Raw genomic sequence first — 23,343 nt, forward strand, 5'->3', positions numbered from 1 at the left:
GATTGCTGCATTCGCCGTTGCAGCAATCGTTCTCAGCCGGGTCCTAGAATGTGCGCCTGCCCCGATCTCCGTCGTGGACTCGACGGGTTTGGGATTGCAGATTACAACATCGCAGGTCTTGGGAACTTATACAAGCACAACTAGTGCTGATGGAAAGCAGCAGCTCGAGCGGAGAGCTCGAAAGGTGGAGGTCAACTCTGCGGACGGCAGTGGATGCATGCACCGTCAGTGGACCTGCGGCAGCTGTTCAGGCATAAGTAACGAAACGTTGATGATGGTAAACGAGGGCAAGTGCTACAAACCAACGGGATCCAGCTCATATGACTGCGACGGGCAGCGAATCAGCGTTGGTCTGGTCGCAGCAGTACAAAATGGCCACTGTGTGGAGACCTGTAGCCTTCGACCAAAACCCCTGCATTGCTCAGAGCCAGCACCCACAGGTATGCGGCATTTTTCACAGTCGACTCATTGCTCTAACTTCCGTTCATACATGGTCAATGCCACTGCCTTGCTGGAGTCAAAGTGACGAGCAAAGCACCTATCCCAGGGATAGCAGAAGGCTAGACAAGTGATTCACTTGCCATAAAATCCAGAGGCAGCCCGTTGCTTGACACTGGATTGGCCCTGGCTTGCCGCAGGGTCGCCAACTGCCCACAGCAGGCAGCTCCTTGCTGCAGCGGTCCTGTCTAATTGCGAAAGCCCCAGCTGGCAGTGCCAGCTCAACGCCACGCAGGCCAGCATCGCCCCAGAGGTCTACGACCTGGTCAGATCCGCGCCGCAGAACTGCACCGCGCTGAGCAACACCATGCTCTGCGGCAGCTACCTGCTCGATATGGGCCTCTTTGACGCCATCAGGGCCGGCGCCTGCCAGCTCGGCTGCACCAGCTCTGCCCCTCCGGGCTGCTCAGTCCCCCCGGCCCCGGCCGTGAAACCGTACGCAGCCTTCAAGGCGGTCCTGCCAGCCTTGCAGCCGGCTTTGGCGCCGGCGACCGTCCCGGCCCCCGCGCCCGCGCCGGCGTGCCCGCCGCAGCCGCAGCCGGGCTGCTCCCGGGCGGAGCACGTGTGCGGGGCGCAGGGCCAGTACAGGATCTCGGACGCCCAGTTTAACGCCCTCAATGCCGCCCACAGCTGTGCCGCTGACCTGGACGTCTCCTTCTGCATTGTTGGCAGGTGCTCTCTGATCCAGTCTTTCATAGAATTTCGTCCCTGCACAGAATGTACTCATGATGCCTTTTGCTGACCTGATGCCTTTGCTGGCCTTTGCAATCCATGGTACAGTTTTGTAAGCTTTGAAGATGCTGGCATATCTTCTAATGGGTGCAGCGGGTGCACCTGCAGGTTCGTTGTGGAGGCGCTGGTGTTTGATGCGGTCAAGGGCGGCAACTGCACGAGGGAGTGCCTGGAGGGCGTCTCCCTGGCCACCTGTCCTGCCGCGGCCGCGCCAGATCTGGCTCCTGCGCCAGCTCCCGGTTTTGACCTCTACGGCGCTCCCGCACCGGTGGTGGCAGCCAGCAGTAACCGCCTGGCGCAGCTATCTACACTGTCTGCAAGCACAGCACAGGTGATGAAGGTATTGCTGCCTGGCTTGCCAGATGCAATACAGTTTCATGCAAGCACAGCTTGACACCATAAAATTGCTACTGAGCCACAGCTACACGTATTGCGCCCCAGATGGCTTTTTGCTCTGTCAAAGGACCCCTGGTGTGGCACCGGGGAGCACTTTTCTCTCCAGTTAAAATGATATTCCCCTGCTGACGTAGATTAATGGCATGCAGGGCGGCTCTGGTTCCATGTATGAGCTCCTCATGGGCCCCTTGGGAGAGTGCTCTGTCACCTGTGGTGGCGGCCAGGCGCAGCGTTCCCTCTCCTGCATCGATGCCATTCTAGGGCTGCCAGTTGAGATGTCCAAGTGCCAGCTGGACGCCAGCGCCCTGCACAACCTCACCCAGCCCTGCAACACCCAGCCGTGAGCCCCTGCACGTCCTTGCTGCCTTAACATGTCCACTATCCAGAATGAGCTTTCCATTCGACTCAAATAATCTGCCATGGACTCCCTCAGTGCCGAGAGAGTATTCAGTAATACGTGCTGCATTTTGTGGTTGAAGTAAGGGTGTTATTCATGATGTGACTCATTATTTCTTGATCATGGCTGAGCAGGTGCGGCAGCTGCCACTGGGAAGCCGGCGAGTGGAGCACCTGCTCAGCGGCATGCGGCACAGGGGCAGCCACGCGCAGCGTCCAGTGCATAAGCGGCGGCCAGGCCGTGGCGGTTGATTCCGCGCAATGCGCCGGCGGCTGCGCGGCGGCCGCCGCGCCGGCCGCGTTTCGGAGCTGCGCTGCGGCGGCGCCGTGCGTGGCCATCATGTGGCAGACCGGCCCCTGGTCCGCCTGCCAAGGCGGCGGCGCCACCCGCAGCGTTGCCTGCGTCGACGCCAGCGGCAGAAGCACTGATTCACAGGTAATTGATACCCCTGTGCAGGCCTTATGCTGCTTTCTCGACTGCTCTAAAGCTGCAGATGACTGTGATCATTCGGCCTTCTTGTCTGCCTACAATAGGAAAAAAGGGCCTGCAAGAATCACCAGATAATGTATCGTCACCGCTTGATAACAAACCTCTCCCCTCCCAACATTAAAGAGACCTTTGGTGATACCGGCAGGAGTGCACCCGGCTGCTGGGTGCCGCGCCGGAAGCGGCGAGAACGTGCGGCGTGTCCGGCTGCTCGGCCGACGCGGCCTGCATGAACGGGGGCACCTGTAACACTACGTCAGCGGTGTGCGCGTGCCGTACGGGCTTCGCCGGCCCCACCTGCTCCATCTCGCTAGGCCCCTGTGCCGGTGGCAACAATTCGTCAGCGCTGACAGGGCCCCTCAACGCCAGCACGCCGCTGTGCTGCCCCACCGGCGTCGTGGACAAGCAGGGCGCCTGCTGCAGCTCGGGTGCGCACATATACTTGTTGCAGAATTCTGCCCTCTGTCCTTTGCAGCACCCTTTTTTAGTCTCTGCACCCAGCATGATCGGCACCTGACTTCCTCCAAGAAGCTCAACAAAGTTCTCAGGAAGGAAATAAGCTTAGGCAGCAATAAGTCGAAGGCAGCAAGCGGCCGGAGAGGAAGCAGTGCAGGTGGTGAACATTTCAGTGGACGGGGGGTGCAGGAGTGGTGAGCGACGGGGGAGCATGCTGCGCTGCACCCATCAAGGGGACCGCCACGCTGGACCGCTCCGGCCAGTGTTGCAGCAGCGGCCGACTGGATGCATGCGGCATGTGCAGCGGCAACGCTACGGCTGTCGACTTCACCGGCGCCTGCTGCGCTGGCAGCCTCGACGCGGGCGGCCGCTGCTGCCCTGCGCCGGCCGTCACTGATGAATTTGGCGTCTGCGGCGGAGACTCGTCCTCTGGCCTTGTCGTGCTCAATCTGGGCACTCTCACCAACGACACCCAAGGCAAGCGTCTTCCGTTCATGTTGAGCTCCTGCAGATACGGAATGTAGAATCTTGGCATTGTGATCACTCGACTGCATTGTGAAAACATTACATTCATTTGCAAAAAATAATTGTTCTTGAAAGATGGGTGTGTTTTGCAGGCCTCAGCGACAGCAGCTCTCCAGGATACGCTGCATTCAGTCAGGGTCTCCTCAGCGATCTCAGTACAAGGCTGGGCGTCAACACCTCGCAGATCTCTCTGAAGGCCGTCAGCACCCCTGGAGCCGCCGCCAGACGACTCCTGTCCAGCGAAGTATGCCCCCAGACCTCACATCAAATCTCACCCCTCTATGAACTAGAGCCTTCTGGAACCTGTGCAAAACTTTGATGCAGCAGCAGCACGACTGTCTGGTGCTTTTGTGCAGGTGACACCAGTGATTGATGGCGTCATCCAGAATTCAGCCACGGGCCATCCGTCCAGAATCTTGTACAACCCAGACCTTGCTTTCATGTCCGTGCTGGGTGCGGCAGGGAGTCAGCACCTCGCCCATGCCTTCACCCATCTGGTGAGCTGGCTGTGCCACGTGTCCACCGCATGTATTCATGAAACTGGAGGCGCCCTCTTTGCTGTTGATTTTTCACTGTTCCCAGCCAGGCTTCTGCATCCATGACGTGATGCCATCACGGTGATGGCATGCTGAAGGATACAGGGGTCATCAGGAATCCAGGGTCCAGAGATATCAAAGTCAATAAATGTCTGACAGTCCCTTTGAGGACACCACCCATGCATGCAGCCTAACCACCCAGATGCATGTTCATTGCTGTCACATGAGTTTGTCAAGATGCATGTGATGTATGAACAGGCGCATGGGAGGGCTCTGGCGCAGTATAGCTCAGCAGCAGCGGCAGCTGAGGCGACTGTGTGGGTGGTCCCCCCGTACGGATCGCTGACATACGCGCAGCTGCTGCAGCTTCTGGGCAACAGCTCGGCTGCGGATGCGGCTGTGCGCCTGACCGGCGTCAGCAGCTTCAGCAAGAGCGGCCTCGCCGGCAACGGCCTCTGCGAGCTCGGAGAGCTTCCCTCCGCCGACTCGGCAGGCAAGCATACATGTCCCCTCACTCCTCTTACAAGAAAAACAAGGAGGGCTGCCTCAAGAGAGGCTGCATGTTTAGCTGGGATGGAGCAGCAGAGAATACATGCATTAGAGTCCAGCTGTAAAGGGTCTCCCTCTGGAGTGAGAGCAAGCAGGAGTTGCTCTGCTCACAAGGGTTGCGCATGCAAGATGGGGCAAAGGTTGGGAAGCGCACTCCAGAAGAAGAGCTTATAACAGATTCAATCCGAGTTAAAAACCCAAGTTGTTCATTAAATTTTGCATCACAATGAAAAAAATGCCCACATGCACATACATGGGGCGTGCAGGTGTGCCGGCAGACTGCCCATTGGGCTACCACGCAGTGCCCAGCGGGTTCAATGGGACTGCCTGCAGCGGGCGAGGGCTGCCGGTAGCGGCGCAGGGCGCGTGCCAGTGCTTTGTGGGCTACGAGGGCCCGGCGTGCGGCGGCTGCGCGGACGGCTATTGGCCGGCCGGCGGCCTGTGCCAGCGCACGCTCGGCAGCTTCCAGGCAGCTGCAGCCCTCGCCGGCCGTAACTCCCTCCTCATCCCAGCCGCCGCACCCGCCCCGGCCCCCGCCGCCGCAGCCAAGGTAACCCCAATTTCTGGTCATGCTCTCACTTTTCGCAAATTCTTTTATCAACCCAGAAAGGGGATCATTGGCCCAGAAGTGGGACTTAATAAGAGGATGAACCGTTCAGAGTCCCCCCAACATAACCACACCAGCGGTCATAGCTCTTGTATTGCAAACTCTTGAAGGGCCCTGTTGCCACATGCAGCCCAGCTGAATGGGTGCAAAGGCAACTGTAATTTTATCCTGCAGTATACCTTGAAGTTTGTAAAAAAAAATTGATGCTTTGTTGGGGTGCAGGACGAGGCGGCGTCACTTGCAGCGCCACTGATCGCGTCTCTGCTGGGGGCGTTCCTGGTGCTGTCCTTGGTGGCGGTTGTCTGGGTGATTGTGTCGCGCCGCCGCAAGCGCAGAGCGGCCGAGCCGGCCGAGAAGGCACCCGCCGTCGAGGGCAGCAAGGGCTCCCTGCAAGACCCCGAGAAGGGCCACAACGCTGCCACCTCATCCCAGGTGCTTTGAGGGTCCACAAGTGTTCTGCTTGCCTCCTGTTGTCCCAAACCAATTGTATCCATCGCAGCAGAAATGGTGGTGTAACCATGCCAAGATCTTGACATTCAGTATACTCACTGCGTTCTCATGCTTCTGCAGGTGGCTGGAACGTTGGGCCCACAGAGTCATGCCATCAGCCTGGTGTCTGACAGCAGCACCCCCCATGTGCGTCCTGTGACACTGAAGCAAATAGTCTTGCCTGAACTGCGCCAGCTTCAGATTTTTACAGCACCTGCTGCTACTGCACTAACACTGCTTGTGATGGTGCAGGCTGCTAGTCCAACAGAGACTGCCCGCGGCAGCTTCTTCGGCCTGTTTGGCAGGCAGTCTCAACAGCCACCCATGCAGCCCACCGCCAGCCCTGTGTCGGTGCGCAACCTGCCTGCACGTGGCCATACAACTGCACCTGAGCCTTCAAATGGCTGATTATCCCTGAAGACTTGTCAATTTTTTTTGCTCACTGCACCTAACCCTTTCACACCGCTGAACATGCACAAGGAGTGATCAGAATTTCATGCTGACAGCATGTCCTCACATGCCTGCAGGACTCGAGCTCGTCAGGCTCAGTGTCATCGCTGACGTCAGCGTCGCGCCGCCGCTCGCACGCGATGGGCTCCATCACTTTCGCCAGCCCTGCAGACTCGCGTAGCGCCCCCATCAACACCTCCCGCAGGCACGCCTTCTTTTTACATTTTTGAATCTGTTGCTGGTCCAAATGCAACAGATATCTACATTCGGACTGTATACACGCCCTGCAACTTTCTTGTTTCTCCACAGATAGGCCATGATTAGGGAACCCTCAACCCAAGAATATAGGCACTCCCATGCTGGTCTGCGCAATACGACATTTTCCTTCACGTGCCAGCGAAGCCAGACAAGCAGATGTAGCGTGCTGGGAATGCTCCCTCTACAAGCCTCAAAGTTGTGCATGCTGGAGCACGCATGAGGGTCCAAGGGGTAGAAGTGAGCGGTGTGAGATGACGCAGGGGGACGTTCTCGTATGTGCATGACACTGAGCAGGGCACAGTCAGCAGCCACCCCCTGCGTGGGTCCAGCAGCCCGCGCAGCCTGCACTCTGCAGACAGCCAAACACCCTTTCCCACCCAGGTCAGCCCTGCATGCATGCACCGCTCTCGACGTGTGCACATTCAGCGTTACTGTCCTGCAGGCGTCGATGTTGGTTTTCTGCTTGATTGAAATAGTGTGTCCCCTGACAACTTCTTGTATTGCAATGGCATGCAGTCTTTCCGCCAGTCAGGGAGCTTCCGGTCCGATACATCTGACAAGGGCAAGGCGCCAATGCAGCCAAGGGACATTGTCTCGCATCACGTCACAATCACGGACTCATCAGAGCTCTCCAGCGCCGTGTCATCGCCCATTGGCAGCACTCGGCCTGCCAGCTTCATATCTGACAGCGACGCCCACCAGTCTTGAACAAGGAAAGAAACGCAGCACGCGTAGAACTTCTGATGCATTGGGTACTGGAAAAATAAAAAAAATGAGAGCATGAAGGTCAAGAGTATAGTTGACAGAATTTTTGAACAAGAAACAAATTTTTCTGCTTAAATTGATTATCGGGAATGTTGCTTTACACAAGCATGAACACAAACCTGGTGCAGCGCTGTGTATTTACTTCCTTGCATGCATATATATCTCAGTGCCGAACAGGCAACACAAACTTTCGGCAAACTTTTATTTATCATTGTACTACTGATGTCAGTTTACTACGTGGGCATTTATTTCTCCTGGACCAGGAATCCTGGTCATTTGTAAGCTATCCTATCTAGTGGCTTTGTAATCTCTGCTCTGATCTGCTAGGTGTTTGACAGCGCATCTTTTGACAGTTCTGGTGATTCCAAGCACTCCATCATCCGCTGCTGATGAGCAGTGACTTGAGCGATGCAACTGGTATCAATGCATAGCAAAATTGTCAAGTATCTCAGTGACTGCTTTGCTGTCTAGCAGAATGTCACTCTTGCGCAACAGCTGTTCTTACCCCAGCGCCAAGTGCTCCCATACTCTGACCAGCCTCCGAGGCCTAATCTAACCCCATAGCCATGGCAGCTTTGAGCCAGCCTGACCAGAGAGTAGGCCGGTCAGCCCAGGACCATTGTCAAGGGGCCCAAATCCAAGCCGCCAGAAATCTAGCAGGATCGTGACCAGCATGCCGGCAGCCAGAGCGTCTGATGCTGTGCGCGCCAGGCTCCACTTTCGCAGCGACTCATCCATGAAATAGAATGCCGGAAAGGACACGAAGAAGTAGATGGCGTAGAACAGAGACCCCACAGTGTACATGCGTGAGCGGTCCTGCGCACATTGGATACACTATTATCCCGATGCAACCGCTCTCTTTTTAAGATTGTTATATGGGCACCAGCTCTGCTGGAAAAAGAGGGCAGAAAAAAGATCACCTTGAATTTGTAGTAGGGGAAGTGGGCGATTGTGAGTGTCTCCATGTAGGCCGTGGCATAAGCCAACAGGAACACCACCAAGGCCGTCGCAGCATTTTGCGCTGTGCTGCCATACTTTGCTGTGGCAGCCCTCGTCCGCCTCAGCACCACATTGGACAGCGCGTGGTAGAAGCAGAAGTAGGCATGCGTCATGAAGTACAGCGGGATTGGCACCTGTGAATGCCCAAAATGTCAATATTGCAACCGTTCTTTCACTTGCCTGTGAGCCACCATTACAGCTGTCCGGAGACCAGCTGATGGCACTGTACCTTATTGAGCTGCCAGGAAGGGAAGGTGTATTCTGCCCCCAGCAGGTCATAGAAGTAATGGGTCCAGAAGTAGTTGCCAATGAAGGAGAATATCGCGATCCACACATTTGCCTTGACCCAGTACTGCTGGGCCAAAGGCTTGCCCTTCTCCACATTGCCAGCCAGAAGCGGTGGCAGTATGACGCATGGCAGAGAAGCTGCTAAACAGATGGCCAGGTATCCAAGCTCATCAAGCTTCTGCATGCCAATGTCAGTGAGTCTTGTCAGTCCCAGAGAATGCAAGGGAGTCTGCTCAAACAGCCTACCAGGTGAATGCAGGTGCATGGGGTCACAGAGGTTGACGAGGGACTGCACCTCGTACAGCTGAAAGGGCACAAGTATGCCGAGGGCCCAAATGATCCAGAAAGGGCTGTAAATGAGGAAGAAGAGCTCAGTCCATCTTTTCCCTGGGCTAGCAGCTGTCCACAGGCGCTGGACTTTCGGAGCTGCAGAGCAGAGATAGGTGTAAGCCAACAACCCATTGAAATGATGTTCAAAAAGTCCATTATGTTACCACAAGCTCTTCCTGGGTCCTAGTGCTTGCAAAGGAAATGTGCCGACAGAAAATATGAAGCGCACCCATCACGCGTGGAAATGACTATATTGATTTGGCCGCGTACAGTATTGAAGTTCAATTCACATGAGGCTGCATATTGGACTATCTCATCTACATATCCGCAACAGGAACATCAGAGATGCTGATTGATATTTCTTCAAAGGTAAGTTGGATCCTGCAGCATATGCGAACAGTAAAAGCTTACATTTAAATCCAGGATAATTTCTCCTTGCTCCTTCTTGTGGAGTTTGATCCCACGATCAACAGATTTCTTGTCGATCGCCCATTCGAAGCGCCGCCCGAGACCGTGGAAGCTCGGTGTGCTGGCTCGTTCATGTTCCTTCCAAACGTCTTAAACATGATGGTCTACCATCATGATGCTAAATTTTTGAAGAATATGAGCGACGCCATGAACCAGAGAATGTGCTCTTGAAATATCACTGAGGAAAAACTTTGCAAGCAGACATCTTCTGCCATCTTCTTCAGGTGGTGATAAACTAGATGAGACGTTTTAGCTTGGGACTGGACGCTTGAAGCACAATGGCTGATAAGAGCGCACGCCAAGCTCCTGGGAGTGGTGCAGAAGCGTATGCACGCTCACGCCAATATGATTATCGTGCAGTAAGCCGCTTTCTCCCTCTCTTTGCTTAACATTGATGGAGTCACTGTATTGATGCTTGAAATATTCCTACGACTTGATATTGGTGTAGACAGGTGGTGCCTAAAGTTCCTGTACCTGAGAGCACAAACCCTGCTTTGTTGCAGTGATCTGAGATAGTACTTGCCATCATTTTGCTCAGGCTTTCGAACAAGGCTATTAAGAGCTTCATTTCAATATTGTTTGTCCATTTTTTACGGCCATGTTGTGCTTTTCTTCTTTTGCACTGTGATGTAATTGCTTCCTTTTCCTTGCAGAATTCCAACCTCGTGCTCACAGCCGAGACCAGGACTCGGGAAGCTGCGGAGCCCAGTGGGGAGCCAGAGACGCTCTGGGGGCGGATGCCAGGCAAGATGGGCGATCGCGTGCAGTTCAACAAGCCCGAGGGCCTCAGTGAGAAGAAGGCCAAACAGAAGAAAAAGTGCGCCCTCGTGCTGCTCTCAATGAAGTGCATAACTTGTCAAAACTTGCCTACTGCTCTGTCTAGGACCAGATTACAGCCAGCAGCATCGAGCACTGTCCGATCTTAACATGTGGTCTTGATATGTGTTGGATGCGACCCGCAGGCGCGATGCTATTCTGGCAGGGCAGGACCCAGACATAGAGGCTTCGAAACGGCGGAAGGTATGCTGCACAGATGTCTCCACCTTGTCTTCTAGTCCATGTCGAAGCATGCATGTGATGTCCCAGACTTGTAAGCCATCTGCTGAGAGGGCTCTGCAACCTGCAGACCACAGTGCTTGATCTGGATGCGGCGGGGTCATATCGGCCAGCCACAAAGGAGACTCGTGCCGCCTACGAGACCCTGCTGGATTTGGTGCGCAGCCAGTTTGGGGACCAGCCGGCAGATGTCCTCAGAGGAGCTGCGGAGGAAATCCTGGCTGTCCTGAAGAACGACCACATGAAGGTCAGTCAGCATGAAGACCGCATGTAGCTTTATCACATTCTGCAAACTAGTGAGATATCGCACGCTGCGTATCGCTGCCTGATGCTTCATGACGGCGTCAAGCTTCACATAAGCTGCTGAGAGGGATGTGTGCTGGCAGGACCCGGACAAGCACAAGGAGATCAACGCGCTCCTGGGCGAGGTGGACAGCGGCAAGTTTGCGGACGTGGTGGCGCTGGGCAAGATGATGACGGATTACTCTGTGGATGCGGGTGCGGATGATGCCGGCGCGGGGGACATCCTGGACAACGACATCGGCGTGGCCGTGGAGTTTGAGGGAGATGATGATGATGAGGATGATGACGACGTGGACGAGCTTGTGGTGCGTGGCTTTCCTGTGGCGCTCTGTGGTGGCATGTTGGATGTTGCATGTTGGATCTGGCGGTGCTAGCCATTCTCTGAAATGATCTATGCCAGAAGTGTTTATCAGTCGGCAAAGTTCCTTTGAGCTGCTGTGATCATAGGCTATCCATGAAGCGCAAATTGTTGCAATGCCACATGCTTATGAGTACTGAGCAGGCCGATCTGCTTCCTCAGGGCTTCTTGAACGATGTCTGTCATTGTTAAGGGCGCAGATTGTGTCTCTCGAACACATGCATGATTATATGATTGGTATGATTGGTGCATTGCCGCAGGATGAGGAGGACGAGGGTGACGATGAGCCTGGGAGGGTGGATGAGGTGAAGACTGGGAGGGATGTGGATGCCGGGGAGGATGAGAGGGAAGAGGGGCTGCACCCACAGGAGATTGACGCCTACTGGCTGCAGCGGCGGATAGCTCAGGCGTTCACAGACATTGACGCCGATGCGAGTCAGAAGCTGGCAGAGGAGGTCCTCGTCACTCTGCAGGTGTGGCTACTTCATCTTGGTGGCATGGTGTCTATATTCTGCTGTATGCAATGTTGCTGTGGTTTCGAATGGTCCATTCCACCAAGCATGTACTTACGTGCATGCTGAGCGGCTGGCAAGAGCTGATGGAGGGTGTCTCTGGTGTTGCAGAGCGGTGATGATCGGGACGTGGAGACACAGCTCGTGCAGCAGCTGGACTTTGACAAGTTCGACCTCATCAAGGAGCTGCTGAAGAATCGGCTCAAGATTGTCTGGTGCACGCGGCTGCAGCGCGCACAGGCCGAGGATGAGAAGAAACGGATAGAGGTAATTTTCCAATCCCCCGCCACCACCGGTTGCGCTCACAATTACAACGCGATGAATATCACAATGCAGAAATATTGACAGTGTGCTTCTAGCAGGTAGCTATTGGCTTTCTGTGATTGTCCCTGAGCTGAGAATGCTCACGTGGTCTCTGTCTGCGCACAGACGGAGATGGCGGGCAGCCCGGAGACGGCGGTGATCTTGGATGCCCTGAACGCCACGCGTGCCAGTGCGCGCGAGCGCCAGGATGAGCTGGAGCGCAAGATCAGGGACGAGGCACGCAAGCTGCGGCAGGGCGTCGCAGACGGTGAGCCCAGCCACTCTGCTCAAATCCGGTGTTTGCTGCTCAGCTCAGACACAGTAAAGTCCATTTTGCATGCCACTTGATTGTCAGGGCATGGTGCATGCCTTGAAGTACGTGGCGTGAGAGGAGTGGCTAAGGTAGAGTTGTTGGCACAGGCACTGGAGCGGATGGCAGCGGTGCAGCGGCGGCTGGCAGGACGACGGTGGACTTTGACTCGCTCGCCTTCGTCCAGGAGGGCCACTTCATGTCGAACAAGAAGTGCGACCTGCCGAAGGGCTCACATCGCACCGCCTTCAAGGTGAGTTCTTGCGCACAGCTTTGATACTGTCATGCTGAAAAGCCAGAGAAGCTCCAGTATTCGTGAGGAGTGTATTGCGCGAGATTGCATGGGTCTGCAAATTGCGATCGACCTCTTTCTGTGCAGGGGTATGAGGAGGTGCACGTGCCAGCCCTGAAGGCCAAGCCGTTTGAGAAGGACGAGCGGCTGATAGCGATCAGCGAGCTGAAAGAGTGGATGCACCCCGCCTTTGCCGGCATGAAGAGCCTGAACCGCATCCAGAGCAGGGTGTGCAACACCGCGCTGTACACCAGCGAGAACATCCTCATGTGTGCTCCCACCGGCGCCGGCAAGACCAACGTGGCCATGCTCACCATCTTGCACGAGGTGAGCTCCTTTTCTCTTGCATTCTGTACTTCTTATGTATTTCTTAGGGCAAATGTACCTGTGTCCTGCTGACGCATTTCAGAAATTCTCTTCATATTTGGAAGAAGGGCAAGGGGTGTGTGACTGTAGAGAATGTACACTGTGGCACAGATGGGCCTGCACATGAGGAGCGACGGCACCATTGACACCAACGCTTTCAAGATTGTCTACGTGGCTCCCATGAAGGCGCTGGTGGCCGAGATGGTCGGCAACTTCAGCAAGCGCCTGGAGAAGTTTGGCATCCAGGTGCTGCACCTTGTGATCCTCTCGTTCGTCACTTACTTTTTGCTTAGGGAAGACTTTGAAGGAAGCTGTGTAGTTGATAAATGCATGCATTCTGGCTATGAGGAGGTTTGCCTGTGTATGAAAGAGGTTGTGTGATGTCTTGTGGCAGGTGAAGGAGCTGACTGGAGACATGAATCTGACCAAGGGCGAGATTGATGCAACCCAGATCATTGTGACCACCCCCGAGAAGTGGGATATTATCACGCGCAAGAGCGGCGAGCGCACGTACACCCAGCTTGTGCGCCTGCTCATCATCGATGAGATTCACCTGCTGCACGATGGCAGAGGGCCGGTGCTGGAGTCCATCGTGGCCCGCACTGTGCGCCAGATCGAGGTGAGCAAGGAGCATGTGAAGAATTTCATGACAGAGTTGCACTTGCTGCTTTCAAGTGCATGTCAACATGGATGTTTGTTGCATGCAGAGTTTTGCTGGCTTGCAGGCCTGCAGATTTGTGTGCAAGGTGCACACATTTAAACACCTAATGTGTTCAATGCGTGCTTGCAGGCGACTCAGGAGATGACGCGCTTGGTGGGGCTGAGTGCCACGCTGCCCAACTACCAGGATGTGGCCTCCTTCCTGCGCGTGAAGCCGGACGTGGGCCTGTTCTACTTTGACACCTCCTACAGGCCCTGCCCGCTTGCCCAGCAGTACATCGGCATTAACATTAAGAAGCCGCTCCAGCGCTTCCAGCTCATGAATGAGATCTGCTACAACAAGGTGGGCACATTCGTGCATTCACCTCTCCAGAAAACTCATTGCAAGTCTTGAGTTGGAAGGTTTAGTTGACGAAGTGATTTCTGTTGGGTGTGAATGTTCCGATGATGGTTTTCTCATTTGGTGTTGTGGCGCGGCGCAGGTGCTGGACTCGGCGGGCAAGCACCAGGTGCTCATCTTTGTGCACAGCCGGAAGGAGACGGCCAAGACGGCGCGCTTCCTCAAGGAGGAGGCCCTGCGCGAGGACAAGCTCGCCCAGTTTATGCGGGTGGGCCGGCGCCACCCTTCACCTCCCAGCCATGCATGCATGCACATGCCGAAGGCGCCTCTGATCATGCTTGTTACTGTAGGTTGCAAAGAGATGTCTGGTGACAACACAGTGGAAGTGATCCTGATATCAGCAATGTTGTGGATGAGCAGGAGGGGTCGGCCAGCCGGGAGATCCTGCAGACGGAGGCGGAGTCGTGCAAGAACACGGATCTGCGCGACCTGCTGCCCTATGGCTTTGCCATCCACCACGCCGGCATGGCGCGCGCCGACCGCACCCTCGTTGAGGACCTCTTCTCTGACGGCCACGTCCAGGTGCACTTTCCCTCTCACTTGCCCCCGCTCCACCACCTGCAGGGTCCCTCGACTTGCTCAAAGAAGTAAGGATTTGAATTCTTTATCATTTTTTGTTCACTACATAGTTTGGGTGGAAAAAAGGGGAAGGCAAGAATATACATTTGCAATTAGATCAATCGGATTGCAGCACATCACTTGCCACCAGAAAATGCTTCTTTCTGTTTTTTTCACAAGCTAACATATGAGGATGCATGAGAGGTGACCAATGTGCATTGGCTGTCTTGACAGGTGTTGGTGTCAACTGCGACACTGGCGTGGGGAGTGAACCTGCCGGCGCACACGGTCATCATCAAGGGTACGCAGGTGTACAACCCCGAGAAGGGCGCCTGGGGCGAGCTGTCGCCGCTGGACGTCATGCAGATGTTCGGCCGTGCCGGCCGGCCGCAGTACGACTCCTTTGGCGAGGGCATTATTATCACAGGTGGGCCCCGCATCAAGTGCCCATGGCAAATTACATGCTTCGCTTTTCTGTCTTGCATGCCATGTGGCTCTCGTGCATGCAGGCAGGACAGGCGCAGTGACATTGTTGGTCTTTTGTGTGCGTTGCAGGGCACAGCGAGCTGCAGTTCTACCTGTCGCTCTTCAACGCGCAGCTGCCCATCGAGAGCCAGTACGTGGCCACCATCGCCGACAACCTGAACGCTGAGATCGTGCTGGGTACCGTCCAGAACCTGCAGGATGCCGCGCAGTGGCTGGGCTACACCTACCTCTACGTCCGCATGCTTTGCGACCCTGTGGTGCGCCTCCAACTCTTACAGGACTCTTGGCTGCAGTATTCTTCTTTGTTGCTGCTCTGCATCCTGAGCTCCTGCATGTTGAAATTGTTATACAGTGAAATGATTCACGGCATGTGTGTCACAATACATGTGACATGTACATGCACAAGTACAAACGGTGCATGTGCATGTGTGCAGCTGTATGGAGTGCCGAGGGATCAGCTGGACTCTGACCCGCGCCTGCTGGAGCGCCGCCTCGACCTGGCCCACTCGGCCGCCGTCGTCCTGGACAAGAACAACCTCGTCAAGTACGACCGCCGCAGCGGCAACTTCCAGGTGCTCCCTGAATTCACCTCTTTGTTCTGCAGGTGTTGCCTGCCCTTACCCCCTGTTGCCAGAGGCTACCTCTTAGGTCAGTACATCATATAGGAGCAGAGCCCTTTAGGAATGGTTACTGACTGGTGTTGTGTGGGCAGGCGACGGACCTGGGCCGCATAGCGAGCCACTACTATGTGAAGTACCACTCGCTGGCGACCTACAACGAGCACCTGAAGCAGACGATGGGCGACATCGAGCTGCTGCGGCTGTTTGCGATGAGCGACGAGTTCCGCTTCCTGGTGGTGCGCGAGGAGGAGAAGCTGGAGCTGGTCAAGCTGCTGGAGCGCGTCCCCATCCCCGTCAAGGAAGCTATGGACGAGCCCGCCGCCAAGATCAATGTCCTCCTGCAGGTGCGCTATTGATCACTGAAAACCTTCTACAATACCACAACACCCTGTGTGTCTGTACTATTCATTCTTGCGGTGTGGAGCAGCCAAGTAGGCTTTGTTCTGCTAGCATTGATGCAACTGAGACTGTAGGCTACATCCAGCAAATTCTTGAAGCATGGAGATGTTGATCCTTATCATGTGCTAGGTCTTGCATGAATGTATACATGATCCTTCTCTCCTATGGGGTATTGAGTCTCAGCATGTACCTGGTCTGTTGTGGTGCAGGCGTACATATCGCGTCTGAAGCTGGAGGGCCTGTCGCTGGGCAGCGACATGCAGTACATCCGCGACAGCGCGGGCCGCCTGATGCGTTGCCTCTTCGAGATCTGCCTCAAGCGCGGCTGGGCCAACCTCACCGAGAAGGCCCTGGGCCTCTGCAAGATGGTCTCCCGCCGCATGTGGGGCAGCCAGGTGCGCCGCCCTACTCCCCTGTCAGGCCTTCCTCTGCTTTCATGCATCAAACGTTGTCAGGCTCATCCAAACCTTTGGTAGAATTTTGGCATTTAGTTAACAGATCACCTCTACTTAGCTACATATAGCAGGATGCACAGCAGATATGTGCAAAAGGCAACCCTGACTCAGGCATATTCAGTGTGAGAAAAGACGTTGGAGGATTGTTTCTGACGGCTGCGAGTGTGGTGATGCAGACGCCGCTGCGGCAGTTTAAGGGGATCCCGATAGAGGTGCTGACCCGCATAGAGAAGAAGGAGCTGGCGTGGGAGCGCTACTACGACCTGAGCGCGCAGGAGCTGGGCGAGCTCATCCGCCTGCCCAAGATGGGGAAGCTCGTGCACCGCTTCGTGCACCAGTTCCCCCGCCTCGAGCTGGCCGCCCACGTCCAGCCCATCACCCGCTCCGTGCTCAAGGCACGCCACTTCCTCCCTGCATGCTGTGTTTTGCCATCAGCGGCTCTGCTGCATCCCTTTATTTGCTGTTGCTATTTTAGTGATTCACAAGGAAAATAACTCAGATCGGCACGCAATTTGACAATTATGGTCCCTTGCCCTGCCAAGTAGATACAATTTCACCCTCATGGGTGTCCGTAATGAACATACATCATCTGGCAGAATAGACGCATCTTATGCCTGGCTTCATGCCCTGGTCTGCTTGTCTAAATGTACCCTGAGGGGTTTGCATGCGCGGTGCAGATGGACCTGACAATCACGCCGGACTTCCAGTGGGACGAGAAGGTGCACGGCTTTGTGGAGGCGTTCTGGATCATCGTGGAGGACAGCGACAGCGAGGCCATCCTGCACCACCAGTACTTCCTGCTCAAGAAGCCCTACGCCGAGGACGAGCACACCGTCACCTTCACCGTCCCCATCGCCGAACCCCTGCCGCCCCAGTACTTCGTCAAGGTCCGCTCTCACCTAGCTCTGACATTCCATGGCTGCAGTATATTGCCTGCTGTGCCTGGTGCGAAGTTTTCATGTCAACCATTAAAAATGCATGTCGAAGCATGTGCTTAGGGGTCTGCAGAGGCGAGTGTTGTCTTTCTTCAAGCCGCTAGCTCTTGCTCCTCTTGCCGTGAGGTTCTTAATGGAGCATACCGTTTGCATGCCGAAGCTTGTCAAAGCATGGTACACTGGTGAGGTGCCAGCAGAGGGCTGAGGGTGGGAGTGTTGTGTCTGCGCAGGTGGTGTCGGACAAGTGGCTGAACTGCGAGGCGGTGCTGCCGGTGTCATTCCGGCACCTGATCCTGCCGGAGAAGTACCCGCCGCCCACCGAGCTGCTGGACCTGCAGCCGCTGCCCGTCAGCGCCCTGCGCAATCCCCAGTTCGAGGCCCTCTACACCAACTTCAAGACCTTCAACCCCATCCAGACCCAGGTGGGCATCTTGTGACATACTTGAAGCTCTCGAGTCCCTTCTATGGGATGAAGTATCATAGGGCCCCAGACAAAAACAGAATGTTCATGCCAGTACTATGGGCAATGCCTGTGCATTTTTACATGAGCTAGTCAAAGACTACACTCTGGATATTGTGGGAGCCCTTGAGCTCCCAAAATTGAGAGTTACCTATTTGTTGTCTTGTATTGCCAGGCATTAAGCACCTTGCTTTGAGCGTGCAAAGCTGAATATCTATGACTTCCGCGCATGCAGGTGTTCACCGCGCTGTACAACACGGATGACAATTGCCTGGTGGCGGCGCCCACGGGGTCGGGCAAGACGGCGTGCGCAGAATTTGCGGTGTTGCGCATGATTCAGAGGGCCTCCCAGGACAAGGGCGTCGCCCGCTGCGTCTACATCGCGCCCCTTCCCGCCCTCGCCCGCGAGCGCCTGGCTGACTGGACCACCAAGGTGAGTCCGCACTCCATAGAATATATCACTCAAGCTGCCAGGCAGGCTCTTCCATTTTCCTGATGCATGCAGCCATATTTGACCACTCTTGTTCTGATCATCACGTGGGAGATCATTGCACAAACGTGTCTTATGTATTGTAATGCGTTTCACCCCAATTCTGACATAAGCATTGTGCCTTTTGGTGCAGTTTGGGCCGGAGGGGCTGGGCCTGAACGTGGTGGAGCTGATAGGGGAGACGGCGGCGGACACCAAGGCGCTGGAGAAGGGCAACATCATCATCTCCACGCCGGAGAAGTGGGACATGCTCAGCCGCCGCTGGAAGCAGCGCAAGAACGTCCAGAACGTCGCCCTCTTCATCGTCGACGAGCTCCACCTCATCGGCGGCCGCAACGGGCCTGCCATCGAGGTGCGCGCCTAAGAGATCACCCCTGACTTCTGCAGGCTTTGATGCGTGGCTTGAGGCTAGGTGTGCAGGCCTGGGTATTGTTGAAATAGTTGCAGGTGCACGCTGTGAGCAGAGTTTTGACGTGGAGCAATTTGGGGGTGTGCGCAGGTGATAACGTCGAGGATGCGGTACATAAGCAGCCAGCTGGAGTCGCCCATCCGCATTGTGGGCCTCAGCACCTCCCTGGCCAACGCCAAGGACCTGGGCGAGTGGATAGGCGCCACCAGCCACGGCCTCTTTAACTTCCCCCCAGGTCAGTCTCATCTCGCCTTTGCTCGCACCCTCCTTTAGTGATACCTTTTCTTTCAGTAAGAAACCCTTGCAAGCAGAACACACTGAACAAGCAGCTGGAGCGTTTTGTGTGGTCGTCTCACATGTGCAATCTGGCGCAGGTGTGCGGCCGGTGCCGCTGGAGATTGTGATCCAGTCGTTCGACATCGCCAGCCTGGAGGCGCGCATGCAGGCCATGGCGCGGCCGGCCTACACGGCCGTGTCGGCGCAGGCACGCGAGGGCAAGCCCACCATCCTGTTCGTGCCCACCCGCCGCCAGGCCCGCCTCACCGCCCTCGACTTGCTCACCTACGCCGCAGCCGACGGGCAGCCCAAGAAGTTCTTGCAGGCGCGTCCTTGCTTCTGTCATCTTGAGCACAATCCTGAGGGATGGCTGAAGTGTCCTCGCTGTCGAGCTCTCCTGAGTGCAGCTGTGTATGGCCCGCGCCACATTGTCTTTAGAATAGATCATGCATTTGCAGAGTCTCTTAGCTTCAAGAAACTCAGATTGGGGACCTGAAACAATCCGTTTGTGCTGTGCAGCTGAGCGAGGAGGACCTGGCGCCGTACCTGGCCAAGGTGGGCGACCGAGCGCTGAGGCACGCGCTGGAGTACGGCGTGGCCTTCCTGCACGAGACGCAGCCGGCCGCCGAGCAGGAGGTTGTCAACCTCCTCTTCAACACCGGCGCCATCCAGGTCCGCTGCACCTCTTCTTTACGCCTCCTCAGCCACTGCATCTCTCGCACAGAGCCCAGCAAGCCATTGCTTGATAGCGCAACCTTTGACTTGCCTCAAACAAGGCAATCCGCCCAAGTAATTCTGAAGATTGGGGGCGGTCAATGCACCTCATGTTGGCGGTCCTGACAGTCACCAGTTGCACCGTGGTACTGGTGTATACTGTGCATTGGTTTATGGACTGACGTTCTTAGTTTGGCGCAGGTGATGGTGGCGACGGCGCCAATGTGCTGGGGCATGACGGCGGCGGCGGCGCTGGTGGTGATCCTGGGCACGCAGTACTATGACAGCAGCGGCGCCACGGGCGGCCAGGACTACCCCGTCACCGACCTCCTCCAGATGATGGGCCGCGCCTCCCGCCCAGACCTCGACCAGTCCGGCCGGTGCGCGCTGGCCTCTCCCATGCTGCCACGCACGTGCTCCATCTGCTTTGGCACGGAAACTTGCCGCTTGAAAAATTCACCGTTCTGCATGGGTTGTGCTCGGTGCTTTGTGGAGGCTGATATCATCTGGAGTTCCAGAGCATGGTGCAATCCATGCAGTGCAGTGAATTGTCATGCGGGGAGTGGCATCCGAGCCCATTGGTGGGTGTGTCCGAGAAGGAGTCATAGTCTCGACCTGACATTGTTGAATTCTGTCTTGCGGCAGGTGCGTGCTGATGTGCCACGCGCCGCGCAAGGAGTACTACAAGAAGTTCCTGTACGAGGCATTCCCCGTGGAGAGCCACCTGGACCACGCGCTGGCGGACCACATGGCGGCGGAGGTGGTAACGCGCACCATCACCACCAAGCAGGACGCCGTCGACTACCTCACCTGGACCTTCTTCTACCGCCGCCTCGCCCAAAACCCCAACTACTACAACCTCCAGGTGCCTCCCTTGTTGGTCTCTGTCATCTTATGCCAGCTCAAATGTATCCCTGACGGATCCTTGCTGACTTTTGTCTTACTCATGCTGTAGTGTGTGTTCTTGCAAGGATCTCATGTGGGTCCATTAGTGCCTCTGATGTTCCCACATTTTGCTTGTACCACTGCAAGAGTCGGGGATCGTCTCCTTCGGCGGTGGCAAATAGGAGTTTTCTTGGATCTGTGTGGGAGTAAGCTTGGCTGATACAGTATCTCAAGTGCTTTATGCGCTGGGAGAGTGAGAAACTTGCCTGCGGCAGTGGCAAACAGAGACTTGCTTGGAGGCATGTAGCCGTGTGCATGCGTTTTTGGACAAGCGCTAAATCTGCGGTCCGCGCGAATGTGTGCAGGGGGTGAGTCACCGGCACCTGAGCGACCACCTGTCGGATCTGGTGGAGGGTGTGCTGGCGGACCTGGAGGGCAGCAAGGTGATTGCAATCGAGGATGACATGGACCTGGAGCCCCTCAACCTGGGCATGATCGCCGCCTACTACTACATCGCCTACACCACCATCGAGCTCCTCTCCTCCTCCCTCACTGCCAAGACCAAGACCAAGGGCCTCCTTGAGATCCTCGCCTCCGCCAGCGAGTTCGACGCCCTCCCCATGCGCCCAGGTGATCCTTGTGTTTTCACCCTCTGCAATCATGCGTTGTTCCCAAAGCAAGCTTTGATGGCAGCTATTTTCTTTGCACCAAGGTACCCTCTTAAGGATTTGCATGGGTCTCCCAGTCTTCAAGGAGGTACTGCGCTGTAGGTCTCACCAAATACCTCGTATTTGTAGTCTCACGCGTGGCGCTGAATGGAGGTTTTTTTTTGCGCAGGCGATGAGGACTCGGTTCGGAAGCTGCTGCTGCATGCGCCGCTGTCGGTGGAGGCGCCCAAGTGGACGAGCCCGCACACGAAAGCCAACGCGCTGCTGCAGGCCCACTTCTCGCGCACGCCCCTGGCCGGAGACCTCGCCGCCGACCAGCGCTCCGTCGTGCAGCAGGCCGTCCGCCTCCTCCAGGCACGCTTCCAACTTCCTTTTCTCTTGCCGTCCGTGGATACACTTCATCGTGCACGTCATACCCCATTGCTTATCAGGCGCTGCTGTTGATCAGGCTGAGATAGCAAATCTTTGACATAACCTCTGGGTCATTGATATAGTGCCAGGCATCAGTGACCAGTGACCACTAAGCTTTAAAAGTGAGGCGAGTCGTCAAACTTGAATTGCTCTGTTCAACAACGGATGGGGCGGGGATAAGAGATGTTGGTGCGGATGGCGCAGGCAACGGTGGATGTGATCAGCAGCAGCGGGTGGCTGAATCCGGCGCTGGCTGCGATGGAGATGAGCCAGATGGTGAGCCAGGCGCTGTGGGAGCGCGACAGCGTCCTCATGCAGCTCCCCCACTTCACCAAGGAGCTGGCCGCCAAGTGCGCCGCCGCCGGCGTCGAGTCCATCTTCGACCTGCACGAGATGGAGGTCAGACCCCTGCTCTCTTCTGTTTCTGGCAATTGAATATTTGCGAAATGACTTGCTATCTGACTGTTGGCTGGCAACCTTGTGCTCGAAGACTGCAGGAACTTGATGAGCCCTACTGGAATTGACAGAAGAACTGACTTGCCACATGGCGGCTGCGCAGGACGATGCGCGGCAGGAGCTTCTGCAGATGAGTCAGGGGCAGCTGGAGGACGTGTCGCGCGTTTGCAAGCGCTACCCGGACATCCAGCTCACCTACGCGCTACCCTCCGGCAACGCAGCGGCCGCCGGCGACCAGGTCACCCTCGTTGCCGAGCTCGAGCGCGAACTCGAAGGAGACCTCCGCCCCGTCGACGCCCCCCGGTGTGCATTGTCCTCCTCCTGCCCCTTATGCTGTGCCAACAGCGCCGGTCACTGATTGTGCCTGACATGCATTGTCCCTGTCTTGGGGTCAGCTCTTGATGTATGAAACCATCGCATCTTGCGCGGCCGGCAGATGCTGGCTTGTGCTCATGCGGCAAATGGAGGTGGTCATAGGACAACTGACATTATGGCCGTTACCTGAACATACATATGGTTGAGGATGAAGAGTGACAGGTCGGAGGTGAGCTGAGCGGGTGTGTGCACGAATGCGCAGGTTCCCGGGGCGCAAGGACGAGAACTGGTGGCTGGTGGTGGGCGACTCCAAGGCCAACACGCTGCTGGCCATCAAGCGCGTGGCCCTGCAGCGCAAGGCGCGCATCAAACTCGACTTTGTGGCGCCCTCCGCAGTGGGCAACCACCACCTCATCCTCTACTTCATGTGCGACTCCTACCTCGGCTGCGACCAGGTGGGGCTTCGCTTCTTGCACCAGCGAGCGCAAACTGAACTGCCCCCACAGAACCTCACTCTAATGACTGTGGCCAGACCTTGTGAAGGAGTGTCCAGCTTGTTGTGCTGTTTGAAGCTGCAGTCTTGCAGGTGTGCAGAAAGATATTACAGCAAGCGTTGAGGTCATGCATTGGTGTTGCAGGAGTATGAGTTTGATTTGGAGGTCACAGAGGCAGAGGGGGATGAGGGCGAGGAGGAAGATGCCATGGAGCAAGATTAGGCAATGGATCCATGTTCAAAGCCATCCTGCTCGCTGTATATTAGTGTTGGATTACAGTCATGCAAGTATTTTTACTGGTCTCTGTTTCCAGTTCTCTCTACGGCAGACTCAGAGTAATTCGACGACAAGGCAGTCAGGATGATGCTGCCTGAACAATTTGTGCACCTAACAGAAAATGAACGACTGAGACAACAGGAGTATGGACCCAGCATCCTTTTCTTTTGACATGCTGAATGCTGGTTGTGGTTGTGATACCGTCTGAAATGTATGTCATGTGAACAAGTTCCAGATATATTCCAAG

The 23,343-nt window shown here is 55.9% G+C and overlaps 3 protein-coding genes across 3 annotated transcripts; 2 read left to right on the top strand and 1 right to left on the bottom strand.

The window, feature by feature from the left end:
• Positions 1-320: 320 nt before the first annotated feature.
• On the top strand, positions 321-6,351 carry COCSUDRAFT_62114 (hypothetical protein; the record flags this gene model as incomplete). Its single annotated transcript, XM_005649179.1, has 15 exons — positions 321-440; positions 734-1,170; positions 1,339-1,570; positions 1,776-1,966; positions 2,158-2,458; positions 2,658-2,937; positions 3,155-3,448; positions 3,583-3,734; positions 3,847-3,987; positions 4,285-4,531; positions 4,842-5,125; positions 5,405-5,614; positions 5,753-5,818; positions 5,924-6,022; positions 6,199-6,351. 15 exons carry the CDS (start codon positions 321-323, stop codon positions 6,349-6,351), a joined length of 3,207 nt encoding a protein of 1,068 aa, XP_005649236.1.
• Positions 6,352-6,978: 627 nt separating this feature from the next.
• COCSUDRAFT_65481 (cyclopropyl isomerase) lies at positions 6,979-9,195 on the bottom strand (the record flags this gene model as incomplete). The annotated part of the gene is made up of 6 exons (XM_005649180.1): positions 8,991-9,195; positions 8,727-8,857; positions 8,373-8,609; positions 8,065-8,277; positions 7,735-7,960; positions 6,979-7,061 (listed from the first exon to the last, which is right to left on the bottom strand). The coding sequence occupies exons 1-6, from the start codon at positions 8,992-8,994 to the stop codon at positions 6,979-6,981; spliced, it is 894 nt and encodes a 297-aa protein (XP_005649237.1). The 5' UTR covers positions 8,995-9,195.
• A 312-nt stretch (positions 9,196-9,507) lies between these two features.
• On the top strand, positions 9,508-23,320 carry COCSUDRAFT_65482 (RNA helicase, activating signal cointegrator 1; the record flags this gene model as incomplete). Its single annotated transcript, XM_005649181.1, has 36 exons — positions 9,508-9,588; positions 9,883-10,046; positions 10,192-10,249; positions 10,356-10,532; positions 10,672-10,893; positions 11,207-11,419; positions 11,570-11,725; positions 11,888-12,029; positions 12,182-12,324; positions 12,451-12,690; positions 12,841-12,975; positions 13,124-13,348; positions 13,520-13,732; positions 13,872-13,997; positions 14,150-14,311; positions 14,582-14,774; positions 14,903-15,090; positions 15,268-15,405; positions 15,546-15,797; positions 16,062-16,247; positions 16,484-16,693; positions 16,985-17,194; positions 17,473-17,664; positions 17,938-18,135; positions 18,326-18,544; positions 18,692-18,836; positions 18,976-19,202; positions 19,397-19,549; positions 19,793-19,971; positions 20,237-20,456; positions 20,842-21,106; positions 21,314-21,498; positions 21,760-21,954; positions 22,115-22,314; positions 22,589-22,781; positions 22,965-23,320. The coding sequence occupies 36 exons, from the start codon at positions 9,508-9,510 to the stop codon at positions 23,040-23,042; spliced, it is 6,483 nt and encodes a 2,160-aa protein (XP_005649238.1). The 3' UTR covers positions 23,043-23,320.
• Positions 23,321-23,343: the final 23 nt, after the last annotated feature.

Source organism: Coccomyxa subellipsoidea (assembly GCF_000258705.1).
Source record: "Coccomyxa subellipsoidea C-169, whole genome shotgun sequence".
Taxonomy (NCBI): Eukaryota; Viridiplantae; Chlorophyta; class Trebouxiophyceae; family Coccomyxaceae; genus Coccomyxa; species Coccomyxa subellipsoidea.